The following is a 25,852-nucleotide window of genomic DNA, read 5'->3' on the forward strand; positions in this document are numbered from 1 at the left end:
TAGCTTAGCTAGATGTTGCAAAGCAAGTACAGGTTGAATACATCAGTGTGTGGGGTTCATAGCCCTGCGTATTTTGAAAGAGCTTCTTAAAAGCAGTCTAGATATAAAACTTAAAAGACCTATTGTAAATCATGGAAAATTGGTATACCCAAGGCAGCTCATTTAGTTTTAAAATAATTAGAATATGTCCTCAGACAATTTTTTTAAAAAAATACCATAAATTCTGTGATCATCACACAATGGAGTGTACTTGACTTTTTTAAAGGCATTAATTTGCATTTATTACAACAAAACTAAAGAAAAAACTTGACTTTTTTTTGTTAACATTAAATGGGTAAATAGGCTAATAAAAAGACGTAATGAGCCCAATGTCTCAGATCCCTCCTGTTTATAAGAACTGAAAGCCTTAAAGCTTGGAAGATTTTAATCAAGACTTCCATTAACCACCCTGTGAATATCCTAGGGATTGCTGGAATTTAAACAAAGAAGGAAGTAGAATGCTTTTAAAATGACTTAATGTAATTCAGTATTATGATATGTAACAGTTTCAGCCATTAAACAACAGGTGACATGTCAGAGACAAGCATTTGTCTTTCTTTTCCATGACAATACATCAAATAAGGCATACAATAGGTCAAATCTAAAAGAAATAATCAGTACATAAGAACAATAATCTAGGAAAGTAATTATGACAGCTCTTGTATACAGTGCATCATTCCAATAGGCAAAGTACATATGGTAGACATCTTAAATGACTATACGAAAGATTGTGTGTATTTTTCTTTTACATATATTCATGCAATTAAATATGTTATTTTGTTTATTTTATACTTTAATATCCCCCTTCTCCTCTAAAGATCCTTATTTAACTTTTCTTTTGGGTTAGAATATAACAAGGCACATGCGCATACATGTTCTTGTGCTGTTTCTGAACTCTATTGGTTAGGAAGAAATTTAGGCATACACAGAGGAGGTTAAATTGGAAAACGTTAAAACAGTGCCCTTCCCCAAGGAAGGGGCACACCCATTACTTTTGTCTGGAGTCACAAAACTCAGGTTGTATTTAATTTGTTTACATTTTTTTCTTTGATTGTTCTTCACGTTTCCCAAAGACTACTTTTCAACACCCAATGGATAAACAACCAACTTGATGGACTCTTCATTTAATGAGTGGATTAAGTAGACATTATTAAAAGTAGTCCTGAAATAATATAGTCATATACATACAAGTCACCCTAAATTGACTGTGCAAATTGTATACACACACACACACACACACATACACACACACACACACACACACACACACACACACATACACACACACACCACACAAACAGGCACAAACATATGTAACATTAAAAAATAAAGAAAAAAGGCAGTGATTTCATAAGGCAAAAAGGACTGGGGTACATAGGAAAGAGTACGGGGGGAACGGAAAGTAGAGAAATTCTATAATAATATTTTAATTAAGAAAAAATCTAAAGGGCCTCTAAACCACATTTAAATTTACTCCAGTAGACTTCTCATCTGCCTTTTGTGCTGATCTACTGAACCCATCTACTGAGCATTATCTCTCCTCTTAGTCTACAAACAAGGCAAAGCCCTCATGTCTACAACTTGTCTATGTTGATAGTGTTTCTAGGATATTTTGTACAAACTAAGCTTGTAAGTACTCAGCAATTAAGTGAAAATCAATTCATTTGAACTCCCTTCAGTCCATCTGTTCTCTAAAAGAGGTAGCATTCTCAAATATCCCTTAGATATTTTTCCTTTCTTTTCTTTTTAGATGCACTCACGCAATTATTTCAATTATTATGCTATATAGAATTAAAGAGGAGATTTTCGTATTTACTCTTTTCCTTATATCTTTTTTCTTTTATTGAGAATAAGATTTTTTTTACATAACTTTCTTTTTCATAATATATCCAAATTCAAACGTCACCTCTCACTACCTCTCCAACTTCCTCCCCACCTCTCCTCCTATCAGGATACACTCCTCTTCAGTCTCTCATTAGAAAATATCAAACTTTGAAGGGATAATAGTAAAATAAAACAATGTTTTATCCTTAGATATTTTAATATATTTGTATTACTTTATTGCGAACTTCATATATTTTGACTTTATTCATTCCTAATGTCTCGCCTACTTACTCCCAGATACATACTTCACCCTCCATTAGAAACTTAATCTGAAAAGTGAAAAAAAGGAAGAAGGAAAGAAAGGAAAGAAAGGAAAGAAAGAAAGAACAAAAGAAAGAAAGAAAGAACAAAAGAAAGAAAGAAAGAAAGAAAGAAAGAAAGAAAGAAAGAAAGAAAGAAAGAAAGAAAGAAAGAAAGAAAGAAAGAAAGAAAGAAAGAAAGAAAAAAGGGAGGGAGGGAAGGAAGGAAGGAGGGAGGGAGGGAGGGAGGAAGGAAGGAAGGGAGGGAGGAAGGAGGGAGGAAGGAAGGAAGGGAGGGAGGAAGGAGGGAGGAAGGAAGGAAGTTAATTTGGATATACTTCATTTTTCAAAGGTATAATATTAGCAGTTTTACCTCACGTGTCTCTGGAGTTCTGCTATCAGGGTCACCATACATTGATACTGACAATCAAATTTGTCACCACAACTAACAACACCCTGTGCATGGTTCTCCACTGTTGGCTGTTCTTATTCATTATCTCTTCCATCCATACAAATATGAAGCTTCCTTTGGTCACTCACAGATATAAGCTTTCCTAATTTGAAGTCTACATGTAAGAATGGGCATAGAAGTTATTTCTATTATCAGAGTACTATGGAGGCTTCATGTTATGACTGACAGGGAGTAAGGGATTAGACAACTTATTGACCATCCTAATCACAAACTTACCATCTAGATTCCTGACCAACCATCATATGTAAAACACTGACTGCACTAATGTAATTACACGTTTCCTTGAGTTATTTTTAGGCTCAAAAACATTCCCTTTTCTGTTTTGAAATTTACCAAGTAAACATTTGAAAATCTTCACAGTATAGCATGCATTAGTTTCATATACAATACTATAGTACACATAATTTCTGTTAAGCTTTTCCAGATCTTGAAAGCTTACGTGTTGGGCTGAGTTTTCATAGTTTTTTCCTTGTGGCGTTTCTTCCATGTCTTCAGATTCACCTAGTAAAAGCCTAGTCTGTTTTAGTTGGTATACTTTTAAAATATATCTTATTCCAAATTATGTGTGTCTGTCTGTATGTAATAGGGTTTCTGGGAACCATTGTTCAGAAGAGGGTATTAGACAACCATGACCAGGAATTGGAGGTGATTGAGCTGTACAATAATGGCTCTAGGAACCAAGCATTAGTTCTCTTCAAGAGTAATATGTGTTTTTCGTTGGTTAGCCATTTCTCCAGCTTCTAGGATCTTGCTATTTGTTGGCTGGAAACAAGTAAGAAAATTAATTGTAAACACTATTTTTTCCATCTCAATGTGACCTGTTATACTTTTCATAAAGTCACTTTCTACTTTTGCTGCCTTTTAGGAAAACTATCTTTGCATCACAGTTGGTCTGCACACATATTCCTTTAAGTATTATTTGTGATAGGAATGTTTATTTATTCAACTTTTTATCTTTTAAGGAACTGAAAGAATATTTATTGGAAGACAAAAAATACCACTATAAGAAGAAAGAATTCTACAGTTCTCCTTAAATTTGGCAGGTTTATTTAAGTCTAGATCAGTTTACTCTATTTTGGTTCTCTGAAAATAAAATTCTTCTCACTTAGTCTCTTATTCTCTCGTGTCTCTCTCTCTCTCTCTCTCTCTCTCTCTCTCTCTCTCTCTCTCTCTCTCTCTCTCTCTCTCTCTCGCCTCTGGCCCCCTTGCTCCTCCTCTCTCCCCATTCTCTTCCCTCCTCTCTTCACGTGGTCATGAACAGCCTCTACTTCTCTCTGCAATGCTCTGCCTCTACTACTCTCTTAACTCCCCTCCCCATGCCCTAAATAAACTCTATTCTATACTAAAAAGAAAAAGAAAGAAAGAAAGAAAGAAAGAAAGAAAGAAAGAAAGAAAGAAAGAAAGAAAGAAAGAAAGAAAGAAAGAAAGAAAGAAAGATTACTTATCCAAGGTGAGTAATCTGTGTATGTGTGCCATACGTTTAGATTTCATGAACAGCTATGAATTCTAAGATGGCTTTGCACATGGCAGTATAATCAGAATACACAACATAAATATAGGTAAAATATAAAATGGATTTTTATGCTCTCCTTTAATACTGGACATTAATACGTATAATAAACCTGTATAGGAGAGTCCAAAGAAGACAAAATAGACTTGTCCAGATGAAGTTTGAAATTGATTTATATATTCAAACTACCGTTGATTTACCAAACATTGGTTCAAGCATTCCTAACAATTGTCTATGTGCACATATGCACACTAAATTTTCTTTCTTTCAGAAGCATTCGAGGCAATAACTAGATCCCTGTGTGTTTATTACATTAGGTCTCAGTTTTGTATAATTCCCTATTATATAAACTACATGTCAAGGTTACATGGAATTTTCAATTCTAGTTTTCCATTACAAATGTTCTCACATTTGGGCACATATATATATATAATGTGCATACATTTTTATTGGGAGACAACAATGTTAAGAAATACTAGTTGTTTTGCTCTTAGTTATCCGAAGAAATTTTCATCTCTACCCTTACCCTCAAGCTGGAGGCTACCAGCAAGGCTGAAATCCACAGGGGCTAATTAGAAATACGGCCCCTTTCATTATGACCACCCGTACTTCAAATAGGTCGTCTCCGAATAATGAGATATGAACTCTGAAAGAACATAAAGAACTAAGATAGGTTTATAGTTTTAAGATTTCAGTGGGATGAAACTGAATTATTCACACCCATTAAACAGAGTTTGAGTGATTCACAGCCAATTTTATTTTTATATTTGCAATGAAACAGCTGGGATTAGAGTCTATTCATGGACTCCTAAGAAATTTGCACCCCACCTACTAAAATTAGTTTCCTCATCCAAAATTCTGATCAGTACATCTGACAAAGAACAAAACAGGCCTTAGTGCTCAATACGAGCAACTAAAGACACAGATTGTTTTCCTGTCATTTTGCCGCCAGGGTGACTTTCTTTCACATTGTGTATATTTCTCTCCCCACTCCCTATCATAGGGCAGCCTCTAATCACCTGACATTTTTGCAACATGATTATTTACAAAGAAGCATTCTTTTGTTTCCTATGCTAAGCTTAAACAATATATTTTTTAATGTTTCAGATTATATGTGACAGTTATTTATGACTTAAAGTTTTCAGCAACAAGATGAAGCTGTATTTCAACTTTTACTTCAGATAAATTAATCTCTCTTCAGATTCATTAAGCTTAAATTATAAGGTTTGTGCCTTATAAACAATGAGCAAAACATTATTAGTTATTAGACATATTTTCTCATACAACTTATGAATTGTATAAAAACCATATCAGAGAAATGAAAAATGATAGATACAGGGGAATTATAAATGTATTTTATGATTGTTTTGTTCATGTGATTGGCTAGCTAGTTATTGAGACAGAATCTCATCAGTTTGTAGGCTAAGCTAGCCTGGAACTTGCTATGTAGATCAAACTGCCCTTGAACTCCATAAGAATTCATCTGCCTCAACATTTTGAGTGCTGGTGTTACTGATATGAACTTTGAGACCTTGTTTTAAAATGTTCTTTATAAGTAAAATTGGTAATAGGCTAAATGTTCATCAGAAAATTCACTAAACAAATAACATACGTAGCTATAATAATAAGGCTTTAAAACAAATATTGTGACATGCCTTTACCAGCAAGTAAAAGCTTCCAAATAATATTGTTACATTTGAAAGCAAACTATGGAATGATAGGGTACATAGTCCTATGTTTGAATAAAATAAATATGTAAGTGTACCTAAAAGATACGTCTGATGTCAAAAATACGAACAGAAATTTACCTGTGCATTGGGATGGCATCACGGTTTTCAGTTTCTGTACTGGTCTCATCTTTGTAATAGACATGTGTCACTTGCAAGACTTCAGGTCTCTGCTTTTCAATATTATTCACACACACACACATACGTCGCTGGGTGTGCAGAAGAGCAAACTGATTCTGGAAGTGTGCATAGTCCCCAATGCACTTATTAGTCATCAAAGTTAGGCAGAAGAGGCTATGCAGGGACTCTAATCTGACAGCCAGGGCAGCATGTCAGTCTCTGCCTTGACGTGCAGTGTGACTTCTAGCAAACTAAGTAAAATCACTGCCTTCATTTCCTCATCTAAATAAAAGGAACAGAAATAATTTGAACTTCAAGGATTTTGTATTAATTAATATAATGGCATTAATGCCCTAATAAATTAACCGAAAGGTAATAGAAATTGAAATGTTAAAGTTTCAATTGCTTAGCCATTAATTATAAATAGCTGCCAATGTTTTAACAGTTCCTTCATTTTTAATGCCTTCCTGGGCATGATTTTTTTCTTTTCCTGACATAGTGCTGCAGGTTTTGTCTTCTTTGGTGAGAATTCCAATTAGTCAGCTACAGAGCTACTCTCCTGATATATTGGATTATAAGCTAAATTCATGAAGTTAATTCTCTGAGAAGAGATTATTTTATGGGTCATTTATCTACCAAGACCTTTTTAAAAAAAAAAAAAAAAGCATGGTCAAGAATAAGTCTTAAATGCAAAACCTTAAATGAAGTGTAACATTACAGATGAATGCAGGTCCCTGCATCATATTGGCGTGGATCTTATGGTTTCTCCATATCAATTACTGACTTTACCAAAAATCCAGGGTAAAAACACATCGCTGGCATCCCCATGCCTATCAGGACTTGAGCAATAATCAGTACCCACAACTTTCTAAATGTCGGAAAATTAAGTATATTTTATTGCAAAAATGTGTTTAATATTCTCTGGTTAACCTTGATGTTATAAGTAAATAAATTTCCATATTTACACTTTACTAATTAATACGCCTAAGTTAAATAAAAAAAACTAAAAAGCAGCTGCTTTGAAGAGATAAGCTGACATGTCAAACTACATTTGAGAGGCATTTTCTACTCTAAGTTGGACAAGAATATCAAACACTCAATTAAGTTTATTTGTTCTATAATTATAAAAACAGAATTAAGATGCCTTTTTCTCACTCTTAAGCACTGGCAGCACAGACAGAATATACTATAAAACAGAGTGTTATAGAATGCTTCTGCAATGTTACGGCTAGAAATCAGCATCTATAAATGCCATTGCTTCTCCCAAAGGAAGGAAGAAGGTGATTAAAACTTCACTGGAAAGCACCTCATCCTAATACAGCATCCCAGTGCTGGAAGCCCAGCTTGCCCACCTCCCCTGGAGATCTGATAGATCAAGCGCATCACCATCTTTGCTGAACAATCTTTAACGCTCTTAAAGCCTATGAAGAGAGAAAATACTGAAGAAAAAAATGTTTTCCTTTTTTTGGTGGAAACAGTAACAAAATCTAAAATGATCACATATTATTTTAGTATTGTATTTTAATGTAAAATCTACCTATTAGATTAGCTACTGGGGTGAAAAAAAAAAAAGGCTAGATAAGCTAGATTCACATCAGCTTACAAACTGATGGCTGACAAACTTCCGAACCACTGTGCACCTCTCTGTATGCCTAAAATGTGGGTCACCTCTATCTTCTCCCCCTCCTGCACCTGAACAAACGCAACAATGGTTCTTTTAGGGACTCCTGGTATCTGCAGCATCCGAGAGTCAGGGGCAGGGGTGAGAGGAATGGGGAAGCCATGCAAAAGGTATTCATACAGGAAATTACAGATACTGAAGTAAATGACACCACTTCATATTGACTACAGGCCTACACAGTGAATGAAGATGCATCTACTTCCCCTGCCTAGGAGTCCACGCCAGACTTTACAGTCTAGTTTACAACAAGGCGTGTAATGACTAGTAAGAAGGACAAAAAAAGTAATGGCCTTAGTAAATACATGCAAAATGGCCATGCCTGCTATTACTTACACTAAATTCAATTCCTGGACTTTATTTTTGAAAATACCAAACTAAATTTGAGTTTAAATCATACATTTTTCTAACAGTTACAAGCCCTTTCTCTCCCACAAAAGGCATCAGTGCCAAATACAGGCGGATAATTGGACAAGAGTTATACACTATCTGAATAGAATAAATAATAAGGATTACGTTTTATTTTTCCAATTGGCAAGTAATATATCAATGCGTTTCTCATGGAGTCTCACCCATTCGTGTTAGACTATACACACATGAAAAGTTCAAAAATGCTGAGGCAAATGGTTATTTCCATAGATATTAAGTCAATATTTCCTGTATGAAGACTTAGATTCTGGCTTGGCTTTCGTTAAATACGAAGCACAACAATAAATATCTCTTTTCACTTGAGATCATCTTTACTTTAAAAAGGTTCCTGAGGTCTTGTGTCAGTGGTTGTAAAGGTATTCATCATGGGGGCTTGTTCGCAGGGCTGCCTCCAAAAGAACATTTTTGCATCTGAAAGGACTCCAGTATCAGCAGCCTTTAGGCTATAAATTTAACACTGCTAAAGAAAGAGAGAAAGAAGGTCTGCTTTGTACTGCCTCAGTATCGCATTTACAAGATGAGCAAGTAATCAGGCTACTTTTGCTTATCAGGCACTCTGGATCTGAGGACCTCGAATGAGCCGACAGACAGACATTAATTAACTAAGCCACACAGCAGTGCTGCATGAAGGCAGTAAGCAGATCCTGGGTCAGAGATAGATGTTTGGATTTCCTGCAGCCTCGCCTTGGACAGGTAGTGGCCTGCCACGGAACTCAACTCCCAGAGGCCCACATCTGAAAGTCTCCGTTAATGCCAAAGAGGTGCAAGGTGTAGATGTTAAAACCAACACTTTGATAAGGATGTTGAAGCAACAAACCCAAAATTCGTGCCACTGTGGCTCAGTTTCCCCTTGTGGGCTGAAGTAAGCTCCTAATAACTAGAGTGCTCAAACCTAAGGAAGAATTTGTGTGTACATATGCAACTAGGACACTGTCTCGACTGATGATTGGCTGGAGCCTGGCTGGTGATTTGCCTTGCTTCCTCTTAAAGACTCATTCATTTGAATTCCTCTGCTTCAGCAATGAGAAACTCCATTTGTTACTGGCTAAATCGCTGTGGTATTTGAGGTCCAATTTTTTTTCTCCCTATCTGCTTACTTCTTCATTAAACGATTTCTATGTCACAAAGTAACTTTTAAAAATTCTAGTGTATGAATAAACTCCAGAATGATAAAACAGAAATCAATAAAAGATCGTTACAGTTATATTTGTTATTTATTTCCCTAAAAGTAAATACATATATACACTGCTCAGATAAATCGGTGCAAAGTTGTGCATAGGCCAATCAAGATCGTATTCCACCACTTAAATATGGAGGGGAAAAGTATTTTAAAACATGTAACTAATTGATTATCCCAGTTGGGCATAGGTAATGTTGACTATTTCTAAATTCTTCATGAGGCCAAACTGAAATATAAGTAAAAACACTGGTTTTGTATTTACTAAACTTTGGTGACCACTACATTTACAAAGCAAACTGTACCTGTGACTGTGGACAATTGTAACAAATTTTATCAAAACCATAGCAAAAGTTTTACTTAACCAAAAATAGTTACTATTCCTTCAAACTCACAAGATACTCAATGACTTTATAGCTATACTGGTTGCAACAAGAAGGGTGACTTTTAAAACTTAAAGACTTAAAAAGGGAAAACGTAAGCCAGTATATCTTTTGTCACCATCTGAGCTCAGTGATTCACAGGGGTGGCATAAGCAATTTGGCGCTCTTTACGTGTCTTTACTATTCATAACAAAACAAAAACAAAAGGACATTCACTCAATGAGAACACACACAAGCAAGGGGCCCGAGAGCCCCACACAAGGGTGAGTAGTGCCCTAGACAGAGACACAACCAAAGGGAAAAAATGAAAAGAAGCAAATACACAAACAGGAAATAAGGGCTGGTGCTGATGAAAGCCATACAGAAGGGACGCTCCTGGGGAGTGCTTCCTTCTGTACGTGTAGGAAGAGAGCAAACCGCTACCAGCAGACCCAGTAAAAATGCATTCATTAATTAAAATAACATAAAATGTGTCCCTCAGAGAACAAATACCCTAAGAGCAGCATTAGAGTCACAGACTTTATGAAAGAAGCCCGACTACATCTGGCCTAGACATTGAAAATGTTTCCATCTCTCATCAGTCCTGAACTACTTGAAGCCAACACATTCTAGGTCCTGAAATCTAGGACAACCTTTCCGCACTGGACTTTTTCTATCAGTCCGTACATCTTGCCAGAATGACTTAAAGATTTTTTTTTTCACTCGGCAGCAGCAATCTCTATAAAAAGCGTTTACTAGCTTACTGTGCTGCATGCTGCTGTACGGATCGAAGCAATGAAAAGCAAGTCCTCCCGTGTCCTAAGTGAATTACTATGGTTACTGTAAGTAAACACACATGCTGCAGGAAAGCTCACTTCACAGGCTCCATTCTGCATCAGGAACTCAAAAGTTAATGCTCTGCCTAATATTGATTAATATATTAATATATTATTATTATACACAGGTAGAACATAGCATCTCACTCCTATCATCTCTATACTTTCATGGTTCATTTATAAACATGATATTAGTTTGGGGTTTTACAACTACACAATAGAACTGAATTATTTTTGCCTTTAGTAAACATGGCAGTGATACTCTGCGGGGCACTTCCTTTTAAAATAAACAGCCAGTATATTTGCTGCCATAACAAAGCATCTCCTATCCCACCACCAAGAATACAAATCTCCTCAGTTTCTTCACCAAAAATGTTCTCCACTTGTCAATGTGACTAGGTTTCTTTCCAAGCTCATGAAGGTATTACAGATCAAAGATTGAAATTCAGTTAAGAAATCAAACCAAATATTGCACAATGGACCAAACTGTCCCACTCTTTCTATTCTAAAAACCCAATAGAATGAGAGATTCCCCCAAAAGATTCATTATAACACAATGTATAAATCTTAAAGAGTCAAGTTTGATTCAAGTCACAGAAGAAGACGGAACCTGTCTTATAAAAGGTGTGTGTGGGTCTGTGCTCTGAAATGAAGTAGAAGGCAGCCTTTAAAACTCATAAATCACAAGGTAAGGGATTGAGCTGTTCATTGGGGACTTAGCTGTGCTGAGGATCTCCTAGGTCAGCAGCTAAGGCGGAGGAAGTGAAAGGGCAGTTGAAATGGTGCAATAGAAACTTGCAGTCAGGGAATTAAGGAAGTAAAGGAACTGAAAAGAACGAGTGGTTTTGAGAAGTGTTATCCTCCTTGGCCTGATCACCACACTCCTAGGGCTTTCAGTCTGCTGCTTAAATCACCTACTTATCATCCCAAGTTCTTGGAAGGAGGCAGGAAAGTTGACACACTGGAAATAGTCAATCTAGAACAACTTGTAGCTGGGAAGAAACGTCAGTTATGTGGAAAAGGAAGACAGGAGGAGGTTTGGGTGATCTGAAGGAAACCACTCAAGTGTACACTATTGTCAACGGACGCTAATAACACTCATAATACTATTCTCCCTCTCAAACAGAATCATAAAAAGCCTCTGAGGCCAAACAAAAACAAAAACAAAAAACACAGAATACGTAAATATAGCTATTTTCCAATCACACAGGTGCATCTACCGTTCTACAATGGAAGTGGCCCGAAGTGAGCTCTTTGAGGGTACAGGACTGTTGGCTTTCTTTCCGAAGTTACTTGGAGAACATTTGCTCCTGCCAGATGACAGGAAAATGGCTTTGTTTCTTGAAGGTACAAGGGAACCCCCTCTTCTATATTCAAGGCTTAAATCTAGAGCTTAACATCAGGCAGGAAAAGTAATGACTTCAATAATTAACTGTGTCACCTCCAGGGGACATTCTTAAACTCTACTCCACCCACCAACACCTGAGACACAGGCTTCAGAGAATCTGACGGAAGTGAGAACAGAGCATCTGAGCCGATTCACTGCGAAGACCTTCTTCTCTGACCTAAGATCTCTGACCTACAGGTCAAAGCCCTGGGCAGACTGAGCTCCATTTCCTAACCAGGTACTTTTATAAAGTAAGCTAATTTCCGATCCTACCTTCTCTGCAGAAACACAGTTTCAAAACCATCCAGAAGTTACTAAACGTTCTCAACACTGAGGTAAAATGCTGAAGGGTACGCTCTGCCTCGAGCAAAACACATAAACAGCATATGGGAACTCGTGCAGTTTCGGAAGGTAAAACAATTTTTGAGAGTGTTGAGTCTACGTTGCAGGAACACTCTAATGAGGATTAGTTGTACATTCTGTCTCAGTCTCTCTCCACCCACACCCCTGTTTCCATCCCTAAAAGGCCCTGGGAGTATGAAATAGAAGGAGCTTTACTCTGGTCAGTAAATGAACCACTCATTTTTAGCTTTTTGTTCATCTTTTGTATTCTGACAACTGAACTGCAGGCACTGGGGTGTGTGTGTGTGTGTGTGTGTGTGTGTGTGTGTGTGTGTGTGTGTTAAGTAATGCTGCTTTCCCGATAAACATCTCGCCCAGGAGTTTACATTCTCAATGTTTTAATCTCTGCTAACCTCCCTTATCAACTGTGTACTGTACCACAGCACCTTAAACTGTAGCAGTCAGATTGTTATTTGAATGCAGCTGAGCATCTCTATGGGATTAGACCGCTCCCTCCTCCAAAGGCAACTTCGTTGCTTTGCATAATCACCAAAAATGATTAACCAGCCTTCATCACAGCTAAGAGCAAAGACAAATAGGTAATCGCCTACCTAGGACTGCATATATGTATAAGGCATAAGCCCCTACTTCCTGCTCCTTTGGCCTTCATGCATATAAAATATCACTACATCAATACAGATCATTTAATTTCACTACACAATACATTAGGCTAAGTATACAAAATGTATATTCGGTATAAATAATTTTAAATAAGGAAACCTTCCTACCCGTAACAGCGACTGGGATTCATCCTTGGTCTTGCTCTCTCCAGAAGCAGGATACTGCTGGGTAAGAGATGCAGACTTCTCGCCGCCAGCAGGAGCCCCTTGCAGGAAGCCCTTGGTATCTACTGCCAAGCCATACATAGGTCGGGCCAGGTGGGCAGCTTCAACATTAGGGCTGTCCCTCAGAGTCTTTGTCTGCTCTTGGGAGCTGGACACGGGCGTCAAGAGCCCTAGGCTCCCTTGAGTGTAGGATGGACTTCCCCGTAGGATGTCCGCCCCTCTCCAAGCCACACCACGCAGGTCGTCAGTTGAGCTCTCAGTCCAGATTTTTTCTTTCAACCCTTCCTTGTCATCGAGTTTCTCTCTCTTGACTATGCTCTCGGGAACTGTCTCTCCCATTTTAGAGTCTGGGTTTAGCAGACTGTAGACCTTGAGGTCAATTTTGGGCTCTTCTTTGATGGTGGGTATGGCATGACCATCCTCTTCGCCATTAGCGGTAGTGATTTCCTGTTCCTGGCAGTGAACTGTGTTGAAGTGCTCCAATAGTGACTGAGTGTCAGCAGCTGTGAAACTGCACTGACGACATTTATAGCAGCTGTGCGCTCTCCTGGAAGGAAGAAAAGAGTCAATGGGAAGCCAGAATTTTGAAGGGAATACTCTGTGCTAAAAGAGTCCTCATGCACCTGACTTTACTCATGCAATGGAGCAGAGGTTGAAAGAGATGCAATACTGTCAACACTCAGAAATTAAATAATTAACCGGCATTTTCATTTCCATATAAGAATGTGAAGTTTTCTATAGTGCTAGAGCATGTGCGCACGCAGGCGCGCATACACACACACACACACACACACACACACACGACACACTGGGAGGCAATTAATTACCTTTAGAACTGGGCATTTAGCCTTATTATCACCTGCTGTTCATTTTATCTTGATGGATAATCATGAGTTCTAAGTGAGTTAAGTCGATATTCATTATTTAACCAAGGCCCTTTCACTTTTGCTTATCTGACCTAAACTGAGACACTGTTTAATTATAAATACATTAACATTTTTAATGCTAAGTTCCATTTTATACCATTCCAATATGTTAAAATATTCTGTGATTAAATATTACTTTCTAGCATACACTTGAATCAATTCAGTCAATGAAATAAGGCTATCTGATCAATAGACTCTACAGGGTAAGATGTGTTGAAATGTCAAAAAAAAAAATCGTATAGCCGGGCAGTGGTGGTGCACGCCTTTAATCCCAGCACTTGGGAGGCAGAGGCAGGCGGATTTCTGAGTTCAAAGCCAGCCTGGTCTACACAGGACAGCCAGAGCTACACAGAGAAACCCTGTCTCAGAAAACCAGAAGAAAAAAAAAAGATGTGTTGAAATGACAATTTTCTTAAGGAACTGCAGAATCTGTATTTAGATATAAAAACTGAGCCAACTGAATGTCTGCTAGGTATCAAAAAGCATGTCATGTGCTGTGCAAATATATTTGTGAAAGGAGCCTGCATATGTGTATATGTGTTCATGTGTGTGCTTTCTTTTTAAAAGTCATAAAACAAAGAGATCTCATTGCCAGGTTTTATAACATCTCCCATTGTTAAAGAGAAAACAACTCTATTAAGACAAATGTTTGATTCAAAGATATATTTAACTGAAAAAATCAAAAAGCACACAACTATTTGCAATAAAACATTTTTTCTGATTAAAGAGCCTGACCTAACTCTCCAAATATCATCTGAAGCACGTTTTATTTATTTCATCTGTCAACAACAACAACAAAAACAAAGTAAGTTCTATGAGCTATCACTTGAAGTTAGTCCAATTGTAGATAATTGTCACTATGTCACTTTGCCAACTCCTGGCTACATCCTGGTAAACTGGGAACTCACAATCCTTGCTTCCTTGGCACTTACAGGCGAGTCAGGATGACAAGCTTCAGTATACATAAATATGTAGGTACAAGAATGATGTGTGGGAAGAATGACATGAAAGAGATAGTGTGAGGGGTGCTTAGGAAAGTGAAGGGCCTTGGTGAGGAGGTCTATAACTCCAAAGGCCAAGAAGAAGGTGTCCTAATTAGACGTACTACTGCTGTGATGAAACACCATGACCAAAGCAACTTAGGGAGGAAAGGTTTATTTAGCTTATATTTCATCATCACCATTCATCATCAAGGAAGTCAGGAGAGGAACTCAAACAGGGCAGGACCCTGGAGGCAGGAACTGATGCAGAGGCGATGGAGGGGTGCTGCTTACTGGCTTGCTCCTCATGACTTGCTCACCTTGCTCTCTTCTAGAACCCTGGACAACAGATAAGGCCCTCATCCACAATGGCTGGACTCGTGAACAAAATCACTAATTGTCCTGCAGGCTTGCCCTCAGCTTAATCTTAAGGGGGCATTTTCTCAGTTGAGGTTCCTTCCTGTCAGAGGACTATACTTTATGTCAAGCTGACATAAAACGAGCAAGCAAAGGACAATAGAGCATGTTTTGGCAAGTTTGAGATAAGGAAGAGGTCACTGTAGACAGAAATAACAAAGAGAGAACAGTCTGGTGAATCCATTGAAAGGGCCACCTAATGCATTGGTGGTTGTGGTGGGGGTTGGGGGGGATACTTTTCAATCCTAAGACAGCTAGGGAAAAAGGAACATGATAAACATGGTTTAAACATACAGAGGAGGGTACATAACAGTTTCTGTATTCATAAATGTGTCTTGTTATGAGGCATGTCTGATGATGAAACATCGAAAAGCAAGGCTCTCAAGTCCAGGGTTTATTGATGAACAGTAAGGTGGAGAAATGGTGTCTCACTCATATAGTTAATGTCACAAAATTTCTAACTCCCAGATTAACACTCTGCTTTTGACTATGTAGAAATATAAACATTTCACAATGATTTAAATAAATAAAATTACTGACAAAAATGAAAGAATAAATGGGACTATAAAATGTTTTAGGATAGAAAAGAGAATGAGAAGAGTAACTATTTACAAAACAGGTCATGTGATGCCATTGTACGGTGTGAACATCTAAATCATCATTTCTTTCCAGGAAAAAAAAGAATAACCTACCTATAGGAAAGTAACTTATACTTCAATTTAAGAAACTTTGAATTGCTGTGAGAAGAAAAAGTTTAATAGTTTACCCAATTTCATAGAATTTTCAAGTGATATAAAAATATTTATTGAGTATCCTTCTGAGATTGCAACATGCAGTTAGCTATTATCCCAGAAGTAGCATTAAATCATTCAGTGTTAGAGCTTCTTTTGATTTTCCTAATTCATAACAGGATCAGGAATGTTTCTAGAAATAAGCCAGCTTAAAAAAATGCTATGTTTGACAAAACTCTAATGGTAGGGTAATTTGAGGGAAAATGGCCTCTATAGGCTCACTTGTTTGAATATTTGGTCTACAGTTGGTGGAACTATTTCTGTTTGGAAAGGATTAAGAGGTGTGGCCTTGTTAAAGGAGGTGTGTCACTGTCATAAGAAATCCCCAGTGTCGCTGGTGGGGTTGCAAATTGGTACAACCACTCTGGAAATCAGTCTGGCGGTTCCTCCGAAAACTGGGCACCTCACTTCCAGAAGACCCTGCTATACCACTCCTGGGCATATACCCAGAAGATTCCCCACCATGTAATAAGGATACATGCTCTACTATGTTCATAGCAGCCCTATTTATAATTGCCAGATGCTGGAAAGAACCCAGGTATCCCTCAACAGAAGAGTGGATGCAAAAAATGTGGTATATCTACACAATGGAGTACTATTCAGCCATTAGAAACAATGAATTCATGAAATTCTTAGGCAAATGGATGGAGCTTGAGAATATCATACTAAGTGAGGTAACCCAGACTCAAAAGGTGAATCATGGTATGCACTCACTAATAAGTGGATATTAACCTAGAAAACTGGAATACCCAAAACATAATCCACACATCAAATGAGGTACAAGAAGAAAGGAGGAGTGGCCCCTGGTTCTGGAAAGACTCAGTGAAACAGTATTCAGCAAAACCAGAACGGGGAAGTGGGAAGGGGTGGGTGGGAGGACAGGGGAAGGGAAGGGGGCTTACGGGACTTTCGGGAAGTGGGGGGGCTAGAAAAGGGGAAATCATTTGAAATGTAAATAAATTATATCGAATTAAAAAAATTAAAAAAAAAAAAGAAAGAAATCCCCAGTGTCTCTCCTTCTCTGCCTCTAAATCAAAATGTAAGCTTTTATTTCATCATATCTAGTGACATGGTCTCTACCATACTGTTGATGAATTCTAACCTCTGATATGGTAAGTCCCCAATAAACTCTTTCTTCTCTAAGTTGCCTTAATTGAGGTGACAAGACACAGCAATAGAACAGTAACTAAAACAAATAGTATTTGAATTTGTACAGTAAGCCAGTCTTAGTATACACTAAAAACAGCAATAACAAAAAATGCTTTGCTTTTTTCTCTTACATTCGCTTTCTAGTGATTGATGTTAAGTATCTCCTGGAAGGCACTTTCTTACTGAATATTAATAATCATTCTGAGGAATTTAAACTATAATTTTTCTTCAACAGTAAATGAAAGGGTAATCAAAGAAAATGGAAAAGGTCATAAATGCTAATCACTAAAACATTACAGAATCAAATAATTACAAACAAATTATGACACAGGTAGGGACAAGGAAGTTGAGTGGATATTTTAATTTAAATGGAGATCACTAGGTCTGCTGTCTAGTAGCATTAGCCATTTCTCAGAAGCTACTTTGTTGATATCAACATCTATCATGTTTATTGACAATACTGATATCTTAGAATAATGGAGAAAAGAGGTGAGAGTTCTTGAAAGGCAGATTCAAACCAGAAAATGGATAAAATAATCCTCTCAATATTGTTTGAGTTTGACCCTGCTCTCCCTGTGAGGCAGGGTCTCGTGTAGCCCTAGCTGGCTCACAATGGAAGATGATTTGAGACCTTTACACACCTGATGCTTCACCTACCATCTTTTAGATTATAGACCTGTGCCAAAATACTTTAGAAGAAGATGTATTTGGTCTTACTGGGAAAAAATGCCCTGCTCATTGCTTAAGTTTGAATAGTCTAATAGATAATTTGTAGTAACTGTGTTTAATAAGGAGTGTACTTCATCTTCAAAAAGGTTAAACTGTCTATTTCGTTTAGTATTAGATAAAAACATATCATGCCTATAAAATTCCAGTTTGTAATTCATTTTGAAAAGGATGATATTCCCTAATATGTAAGTATTCAAAGTAGAAATATGTGTTCCAATAAAATAAAAGCAAGCAACAAACAGTAACCAACATAAAGCCTGTCATACAATAAAAATCAAGCCTAAAATTCCTCTCGTTCAAAGGCTAGCTTTTCTTTCTCTTTTATGTTTGTTTGTATTCTGATTTGCTGTACTACAGAGTGAACCTATAATCTTGCACATCTCTTGCACTCTCCCACTGGGCAACATGTTCTGTTCCAGAGGGTTAGGGTTAGGGTTAGGGTAGGGATAGGGGTATTGTTAAGGTTAGGGTTAGGGTTATATATGTTATATATGTTCAGGGAATTTCTGGAAATTTTCATAGTTAATGTTTACAAATAAATGTAAAAAAGTACTATACATTATTTTTTCTGTGGTCTATAATATCCTTAGTATTGTTCTGTTCCACAGTGGCAGTTTTCAAGTTAAAATATGATGTCTGCATCTGACTATTCCAGGCATTGATTTATTAGGCACTATTTAAAAAATATATAACCAACACTCATCTCACTATAATTACCATGGTTTTACTAATTTAGAAACTGAACTGATTTTCAGGAGACTGGGCATTTCCAGATTTCTGGATAATTGAGTGCTGATCATAAATATTTAATTTTGAGTACAATCAAACATACTATCCATTTTCCATTGCTACCTTTTAAGATAAACATTAAACTATAACCTCATTACTCTGAGCATACCATGTTAATTATTTCAAACTGAAGGGTATAGAACAGCCATCTTAAAATTATTCATAAATATCACAATGACAGGTACCTGTGAGCGAGCTGTTTTCCAGGTCTTATCTGAACATGTCTTTACTCTTATATCCTTAGAGACTGCCTGGGTAGGTGGTAAGCAACACTAGGTTGGTTTCATTTGCCAATGCTCTTCCTGCTTCCGGTTTCCAGAATGAGAGAATGTCAAATAACTTCTCGTTTTTAAGTACCTCATTTACTGTTTGTCTGAAGCTCCTCTTAAAGCTTTTGGATTTTGCAATAAAATAGTTATGGGTAAGTTTCTTAGTATATCTTTTCCTTAGTGTGTTTTATGCATTTCTGTATCCATACATTCTATATTTTCATCAGTTAGTCCTAGAAAATAGTGGTTGCTATTTTCTCCTCAAATACCAACCAGGCCATTCTCTATTTTTTCTTCTAAGATCCTGATTAATTGTGCTTATGTAAAGATGTCATTGTAATTCCATATAGTATTTATTATCTGGTTTTATATTTTCAACTGCCTTGCTGTCTCTTCAAACCTTTCTCTCTGGGCCTATAGACCTATCCCACCAATTAAGAATACTGGCTGCTTCTAGCAGACCATGGTCCTATTCCTAGCATCCACACGGGGTCTTGCAGCTGTCTGTAACTCCAGGCCCAGGAAATACAACACCCTTTTCTGGCCTGAGAGTCATCGAGCAAACAAGTGGTGCATAGACAAACATGCAGACAAAACACCCACACAAATTAAATAATTAAGTTAATTAAATATTTACATAATTGAATATTTATTCAAAAATATTGTTCTAATATCTCATTGTGATTTCCTCATAGACTCTTTATTATTACCTAATCTGTCTATTATCCTATTTGCTGTCTTTAATTTTCAGTGATTAGGATTTTTAATTAGTAATGGTGTCTGTTCATTGGCTCCCCTCAGGAAAGTTTTGCATTGCTTGATTAATTTTAAATAGCAATTTTACTTCTTCAAACACGTGGCAGTTATGACACTGTCACTGAAAATTCCTGTCTCTAAAGTTCCTAGGTATCAGAATCTATCATTTCTGCTTTCGCCCTTTTGTACATGTGGCGCATCGTCTCTCTGTCTACATAGCAAACTTTGTAACCGTGCACACATATAAAACAGACCCTAACTTGGGGCTGCTTTTCAAGTAAAAGCTGAGTACTTTTCTACGGACAAGTTTATGCTCCTTTCTGAGAGCAGACAGTGAGGCACTGATGGAGAACTTATTTGATGAGCAGCAGCTTTTTTAAAGTGGAGCTCAGGAATCCAGCCTCCTTTTCAGACGAGCCCACGCCTTAGTCTTGACGACGACGTCCAGCAGACGTGCTGGCGTTTGTCCTCTGTGCAGCCTCACATGCCACACGAACTTTTCACTTCTCCCTCACTATGGTTAGCTCGTTCTTAGTGCACTGAAGAATAAGCTTCGGAAACTCCCCTGAGTTTGGGGAAGTCTGGCAATGCATTAAAAGTACATTTTAACTAAAACGCTTGGTCACAGTTGCTTTGTAAGAAGACTTCTGTCTTTCTTAGGTCTGAAACATGAATTACAGCACTGTACATTTTAATAGAAAGGATAACCAATAGAAAATAAAATGCACTGTCTATTGAGTAATAAATTAGTAGAAGACATGAAGTAAGGGAAACATATTCATGCATGGAAAATAATAGCAGCTGCAAGGTGAATTAGCGGACGTTCTAACACTGTGAAAGGATGCTAAGTGACATGTATTTCCATTTCCAGTTACTGAGTGGATAACATTTCAGCCACTCAGAGCAGCCCAGTTCTTACGGATTCTACACTGAGGTTTCTCTGAGTTCCACATCAACTCTGTTTTGGATATGAATGATTTCACACCTATTGTACACTTAGAGGCTAATCCTGACTTTTGTTATAATCTTACTCTTGGACATCCAGCACTCAAAGCCCAGAATGTTCTATAACAATAACATATAATAACATACTGAGAGTATGTCTAAGAGGGCTATTATAAATAAAGAATAATCAGCAAAGATAGATTTAAGATGAGGTAAGATGACCTCTTATTCTATGTTTAAAATATTCTTTGTTTAAAATATTGCATTGAAAACATCTACTTCTAAAGCAGATTGAATTTTAACCACCTGCATGACTATTCCATTTTACATCCATCCTTAAGGCTTCCAATGTGATCATCATTTATTAGTTTCCTTACACTTCGTAGTCGTGAATTATGACTCGAAATCATAAGGCTCTTGATTTCAAATAATTCTATAAAGACTCTCAGATTGTAGGTGAATAACCTAAAATCTAAAAAGTCCTTAGATCAAGGAAAGTATGTCAGTATTTAAAAGTGAGTATTATTAAAGTACTCTATACCCTAAAGAGACATTCTATTCAATTTCTTAGATAATAAAATGTTAGGAGCCTGACTGAGACTCAAAGCCAACATACTACTGTCTTTGGCATATACCTTAGATCCTCGGAAGGCTCTAAAACTATGTAATGAAAGATTAAAATGAAACTCACCTTGGAGCTGTCAGTATAGAAAACTACCGTGCAGGCAAAGGCTCCTGGGAATTCCATTTTGCATAAAGACATTTGCCAAGCTCTACACATGCTCATGGCTTAAACTTTGCAGCTACAGTGCGTGACAAGGATAGAATGGTCTTTTTCTGGTAGAAGCTACTTTCAAAACTAAGAATTAAATGAATCTGGACATTATTAAGACATCTCCTTTATTCATGCAATTCAATTCTCCAAAGATTATTTCCTTTATCTAAAGAACATAAATATCCTGCTGATTTCAGACCAAGCTTTAAGTAATGGCTTAGATGCCTGGAGAAAGTCATATGGTTACCAGTCAACACTATCTTTGTGTGTAGGAGGGCAATATGTTCAGCCACACATAAATACATGCACATATACACACACACACACACAGAGATGCACACATGTAATATATATGTGCATATTTGTGTATTTATTCCATTTTCCTCATGATTAAAAATAAGAATTTCTTCAAAGATTTTGGAGCACTTCACAACCATATATGGATAACATACACAAACTCACCCATACTTGTGCATCCACACTAAGAGTTGAGGAAAAGCGGGTGCTTGCTAGTCCAGAAAGCAATTAGCATGCAGCTAACATCAGAGGAGACAGAAATGCTCATTGCAAGTGTGAACACATATTTGATTGCCGCACTGTGTCTTTCCTAGAGCTGACCTTATAAATTAAACAGTGTAAATCTCAAGTAAGTGTTTTCTGAACATTTTGATTCACTGTGAACATTAGGATGCCCTTCAAATTAACATCTAACATTCTCAGCCTATTGTTGGGCATGACTCCTACATTACTGATAACTGGGAAGATATATACACAAAACTAAACTAGCCAGATATTTTTTTTTAATCTAGGGTATTGAACCTATATATTGAAAAGCATTTCAGATAGCAAGTAAAAGCTACATACAACGGCTCACCCCTCTCTTCTCAATGTGTGGGAAACCCTGAGGCAGGAATATCGCCAGGAGTTTAAGGTCAACCTGAGTTATACAGAGATTTGTACTGTAGTATGACCATGTCAAAAATTAAAAGTAATAGAAGGAAGTAAATACACTTTTTACTTAGGTGCTGAGAGGTGGAATAACAGTAAATGTTCAACTTTGCACACCTTGTATCTTCAAGGCTTGAGCATGATAATCCCAGATTATAAATAGGTCTCAGTTGGAGTCTCTCTTCTTGGAATGGCATGTCCTGATGTGCCAGTGTTAAGATGTGGTCGTACCACGTAGTCTTTGGTTCCCTTGATTCTGTGGCATTCCCCACTCCTGATGATCTATATGTAGGTACCTTTTCCTCACCTTTAATTATCAGTTCCAAATGGTTACTAACCGTGCCTATCTTATTTACTCCTGTACATTCAATTCCTGGTAAAATGTACAGTTCTGAAATTAAGAAGCAAATACCTATATTAAGTGAGTGTTTAATGTAAACTCATCTTTAGAAAGTATGAACAGTAAGCTGGGGAAAATAATACATCAGGAGAAGGAGTAGGAATGTGTGTGTGTGTGTGTGTGTGTGTGTGTGTGTGTGTGTGTGTATGTGTGTGTGTTTCCAGGTGCTGTGTGTGTCTGTCTGTGTTAATTAATTTCAAATAACCTATTTTATCTGCCACCAGGGAGTGAAAGTGCAATCAAATCCATGTGCATTCCATAAATCTCAGCTCAACATTTTGTTTGTATGTCAATCAAGAATGCTGTTCAAGTATGAAAAGTGAAAGAGACACCAATCTCATTCAAAGAGAGAAACAGGCAACATACTCTCGGACTGATTTTTTTTCTAGAACATAACATATATTCTAGTAGAACCTTTAATTCGGAAGCTGTCCCTTCAATAATTGTGGGATGCAGAGTCTTACTAGCTATGCTAAATGAGTAACCTCATCATCTATATTGCTGAGAATCAAATTCTCTCTGCAAGTGATCGAAGACTCTTCGGAAGCATGAGAACACATGAGTAAATTACAATCTGAAGCTATCACATCAACCAACTTATCTGTGAGTCTACAGAAGACCTTCTGTATGACTGCCCTATCTGTCATATACATATCCCTACAGGCACTCGTGTAGCCCCACCAGTTCATGCCTCCTCCCTCTGGATTCTCTGACTGCCCTGGTATCTTGGTCCCCAGAAAACTTACCTGTAGTGTCTAGAGATCTCTTCTTCCACCTGGGTTATAAAATCGCATTTGGTGCACGAGTGTTCCTTGCTTTCCCTGACAGCCTGCTGCCCGTCAGATCCTAACAGGTGGTTTGCCTCTTGCTTGACATCCGATGCTTGGGACTCGTGCACGGTCTCATAGTGAAAGAGGAGCACATCTACATCAGGAGTAGAGAAGGAACACTGGTGGCATTGGTGTTTGACTCTAGAACTTCCGGCCACCCCAGGAGACAAGTGCAACAGCAACAGTGCACAGTGGGAACAATTACTTTTTCTACAAGCAAACGGATAAGTAATTTCTCCAAGGTGCTTTTCTGGGCTGCAAAGGCCTCTGGGACAGAATGGACAGTGCTTAATGGTACATTTGTGGATATTATGGAGTTGCTGATAATGACGGAGAAGTGGACCCACTACAATCACATCAGGGCCATGGCTTTTGGAGTATCTAAAGTCACAGAACTGGCAGTTATAGCTAGTTACCATATTGTCCTCTGCTCCCTTGCTGGGGAAGTCCTTCTTTTTAGCCCCACTCAAGCCCTTTTCTGGCTTGGTCAATGGTTCTCCTTCTACACTTTTGGCTAGATCATTCTGATTAATGACAGAGCCCCTGGGAAGCTTGTCATTCAACTCTGGATTAAGGCCACCTGACTGCACTGCTCCGTGCTGCTTGCCATAGTGTTCTAACAGCTTAAGGGAGCTAGATGACTCACAGCTGAAACTACAAAATTTACACCAGTAATAACTGGTGGCCTCTGTACCATTTTGTCGTGAGGAATCGAGGGGCTTGATGGGCACTGAGTAGCCGACAGGGGTGTCATCTGCAGCTTTGACTGTCATTTTGTCCTGCCACTTCCCTACATCCCCAGAGTCACTGGCTCGAAGCACAGGGATGGATTTGTTAGAGTTTTTCTCTGAAGGTTTCACACCCTCGGAGGACGGGAGAGACACTTTGATTTTATTCGGGTGAGTCTGAAGAAAATGTTGTTCTAGTTCAGTTGATGAGTTGCCCATATAAGTGAAATTGCAGAATTTGCAGCGGAAATACTTGGTGTTGCCTTGGCAATCTGGAGTTTTCCGTCCAATGCCAATGAACGTTCCTCCTGAAGTGACCTGCAGTGTAGGAGAGATGGAAGTTACTTTAGACATGCCATGAATTCAGTCACTTCTCTGGAAGGGAGAGTTAGTTTCAAGTATTGAACACTTTTATAAAATAACAGTACATTTCCTGCATCTTAGGAAACCACTAGAACTACGAGGCAGGGAGTGGGGGCAGCCCTCACTGGAGACTACTTGAGTATTTCATTTTAGGATAAAGGAGAAAGATATGTAGTAAAAATACTATAACAAATTTATAGAACTAAATAATATATATTTTATGAAATCTCTTTCCAACTGAGTGGGGTTGTTTTGCATGACGGCAGAAACACCCAAATAATGAGGAATTTCCATTTGGAAACCTAAGGATCGCTACAAAAAAACAGAGGCAGTGACTTTGAGCTCACTCATTGAAGAGATTCTCCAAGAAAATGTGACATTCAGTCCTATAGCATTAAGGTGGCAGTCAAAGAGCAGTTCTTTGTTTTAGAAATCCTAAAATGATCGCACATAGGACTTCTAACAGAAGCTTAATCATGGACAATGAAACCAAATTAGAATAAAGTGAGCAAGAACATTGGGAATTTCAAATGTTGCTCTGCCAAGAATGGAGATAATACTGTCAGGGCTTTAATAGCTAGTAGCCACTATTTCCTCCAGGATGGTCAAAATATGCAATGCTCTAGGAAGAGCCCTACAATTCTACAGTCTTTGATAGTAAACCATGTTATCACAGAATATAATACAACAGTCAGAAGACAGAGGTAGGAAGATGAGTTCAAGGCTGCCTGAGGCTAAATAGGCAGACTGGACTTTGAATAGAGAAAAAGAAAGAAAGGGAAATTTTATTGGTGATATGTAGAGCTTCAAAGGCACTTTACAAGAAACTTTCAGATCTGAATAGGTATCTCAGTCAAGTATCATCCTGTGCCAAAAGTCGAGGTTTGAAATTGAATTGCTGTCTGAATCTTGAAAAATATAAACATCTTGAAAAAATAAAATATAGAAAGGAAGAGAGGGAAGGAAGGAAGAAAGGCAGAAAGGAGGAAAGGCAGGAAGGAGGGAGGGAG

The 25,852-nt window shown here is 37.7% G+C and overlaps 1 protein-coding gene across 5 annotated transcripts in view; it reads right to left on the reverse strand.

Moving 5' to 3' along the window:
• The window catches only part of Trps1 (transcriptional repressor GATA binding 1), a 231,654-nt gene that overhangs the window by 148,300 nt on the left and 57,502 nt on the right, over window positions 1–25,852 (reverse strand). For all 5 annotated transcript variants that reach the window (XM_052160701.1, XM_052160705.1, XM_052160700.1 and 2 more), the window contains exons 3-4: window positions 23,668–24,797; window positions 12,991–13,594 (exon numbers count right to left, since the gene is read on the reverse strand). In XM_052160701.1, coding sequence (XP_052016661.1) covers window positions 12,991–13,594; window positions 23,668–24,797 — 1,734 coding nt within the window. The remainder of the gene's footprint in view (window positions 1–12,990; window positions 13,595–23,667; window positions 24,798–25,852) is intronic.

The sequence above is a fragment of the Apodemus sylvaticus genome, chromosome 17 (assembly GCF_947179515.1).
Source record: "Apodemus sylvaticus chromosome 17, mApoSyl1.1, whole genome shotgun sequence".
Classification (NCBI taxonomy): domain Eukaryota; kingdom Metazoa; phylum Chordata; class Mammalia; order Rodentia; family Muridae; genus Apodemus; species Apodemus sylvaticus.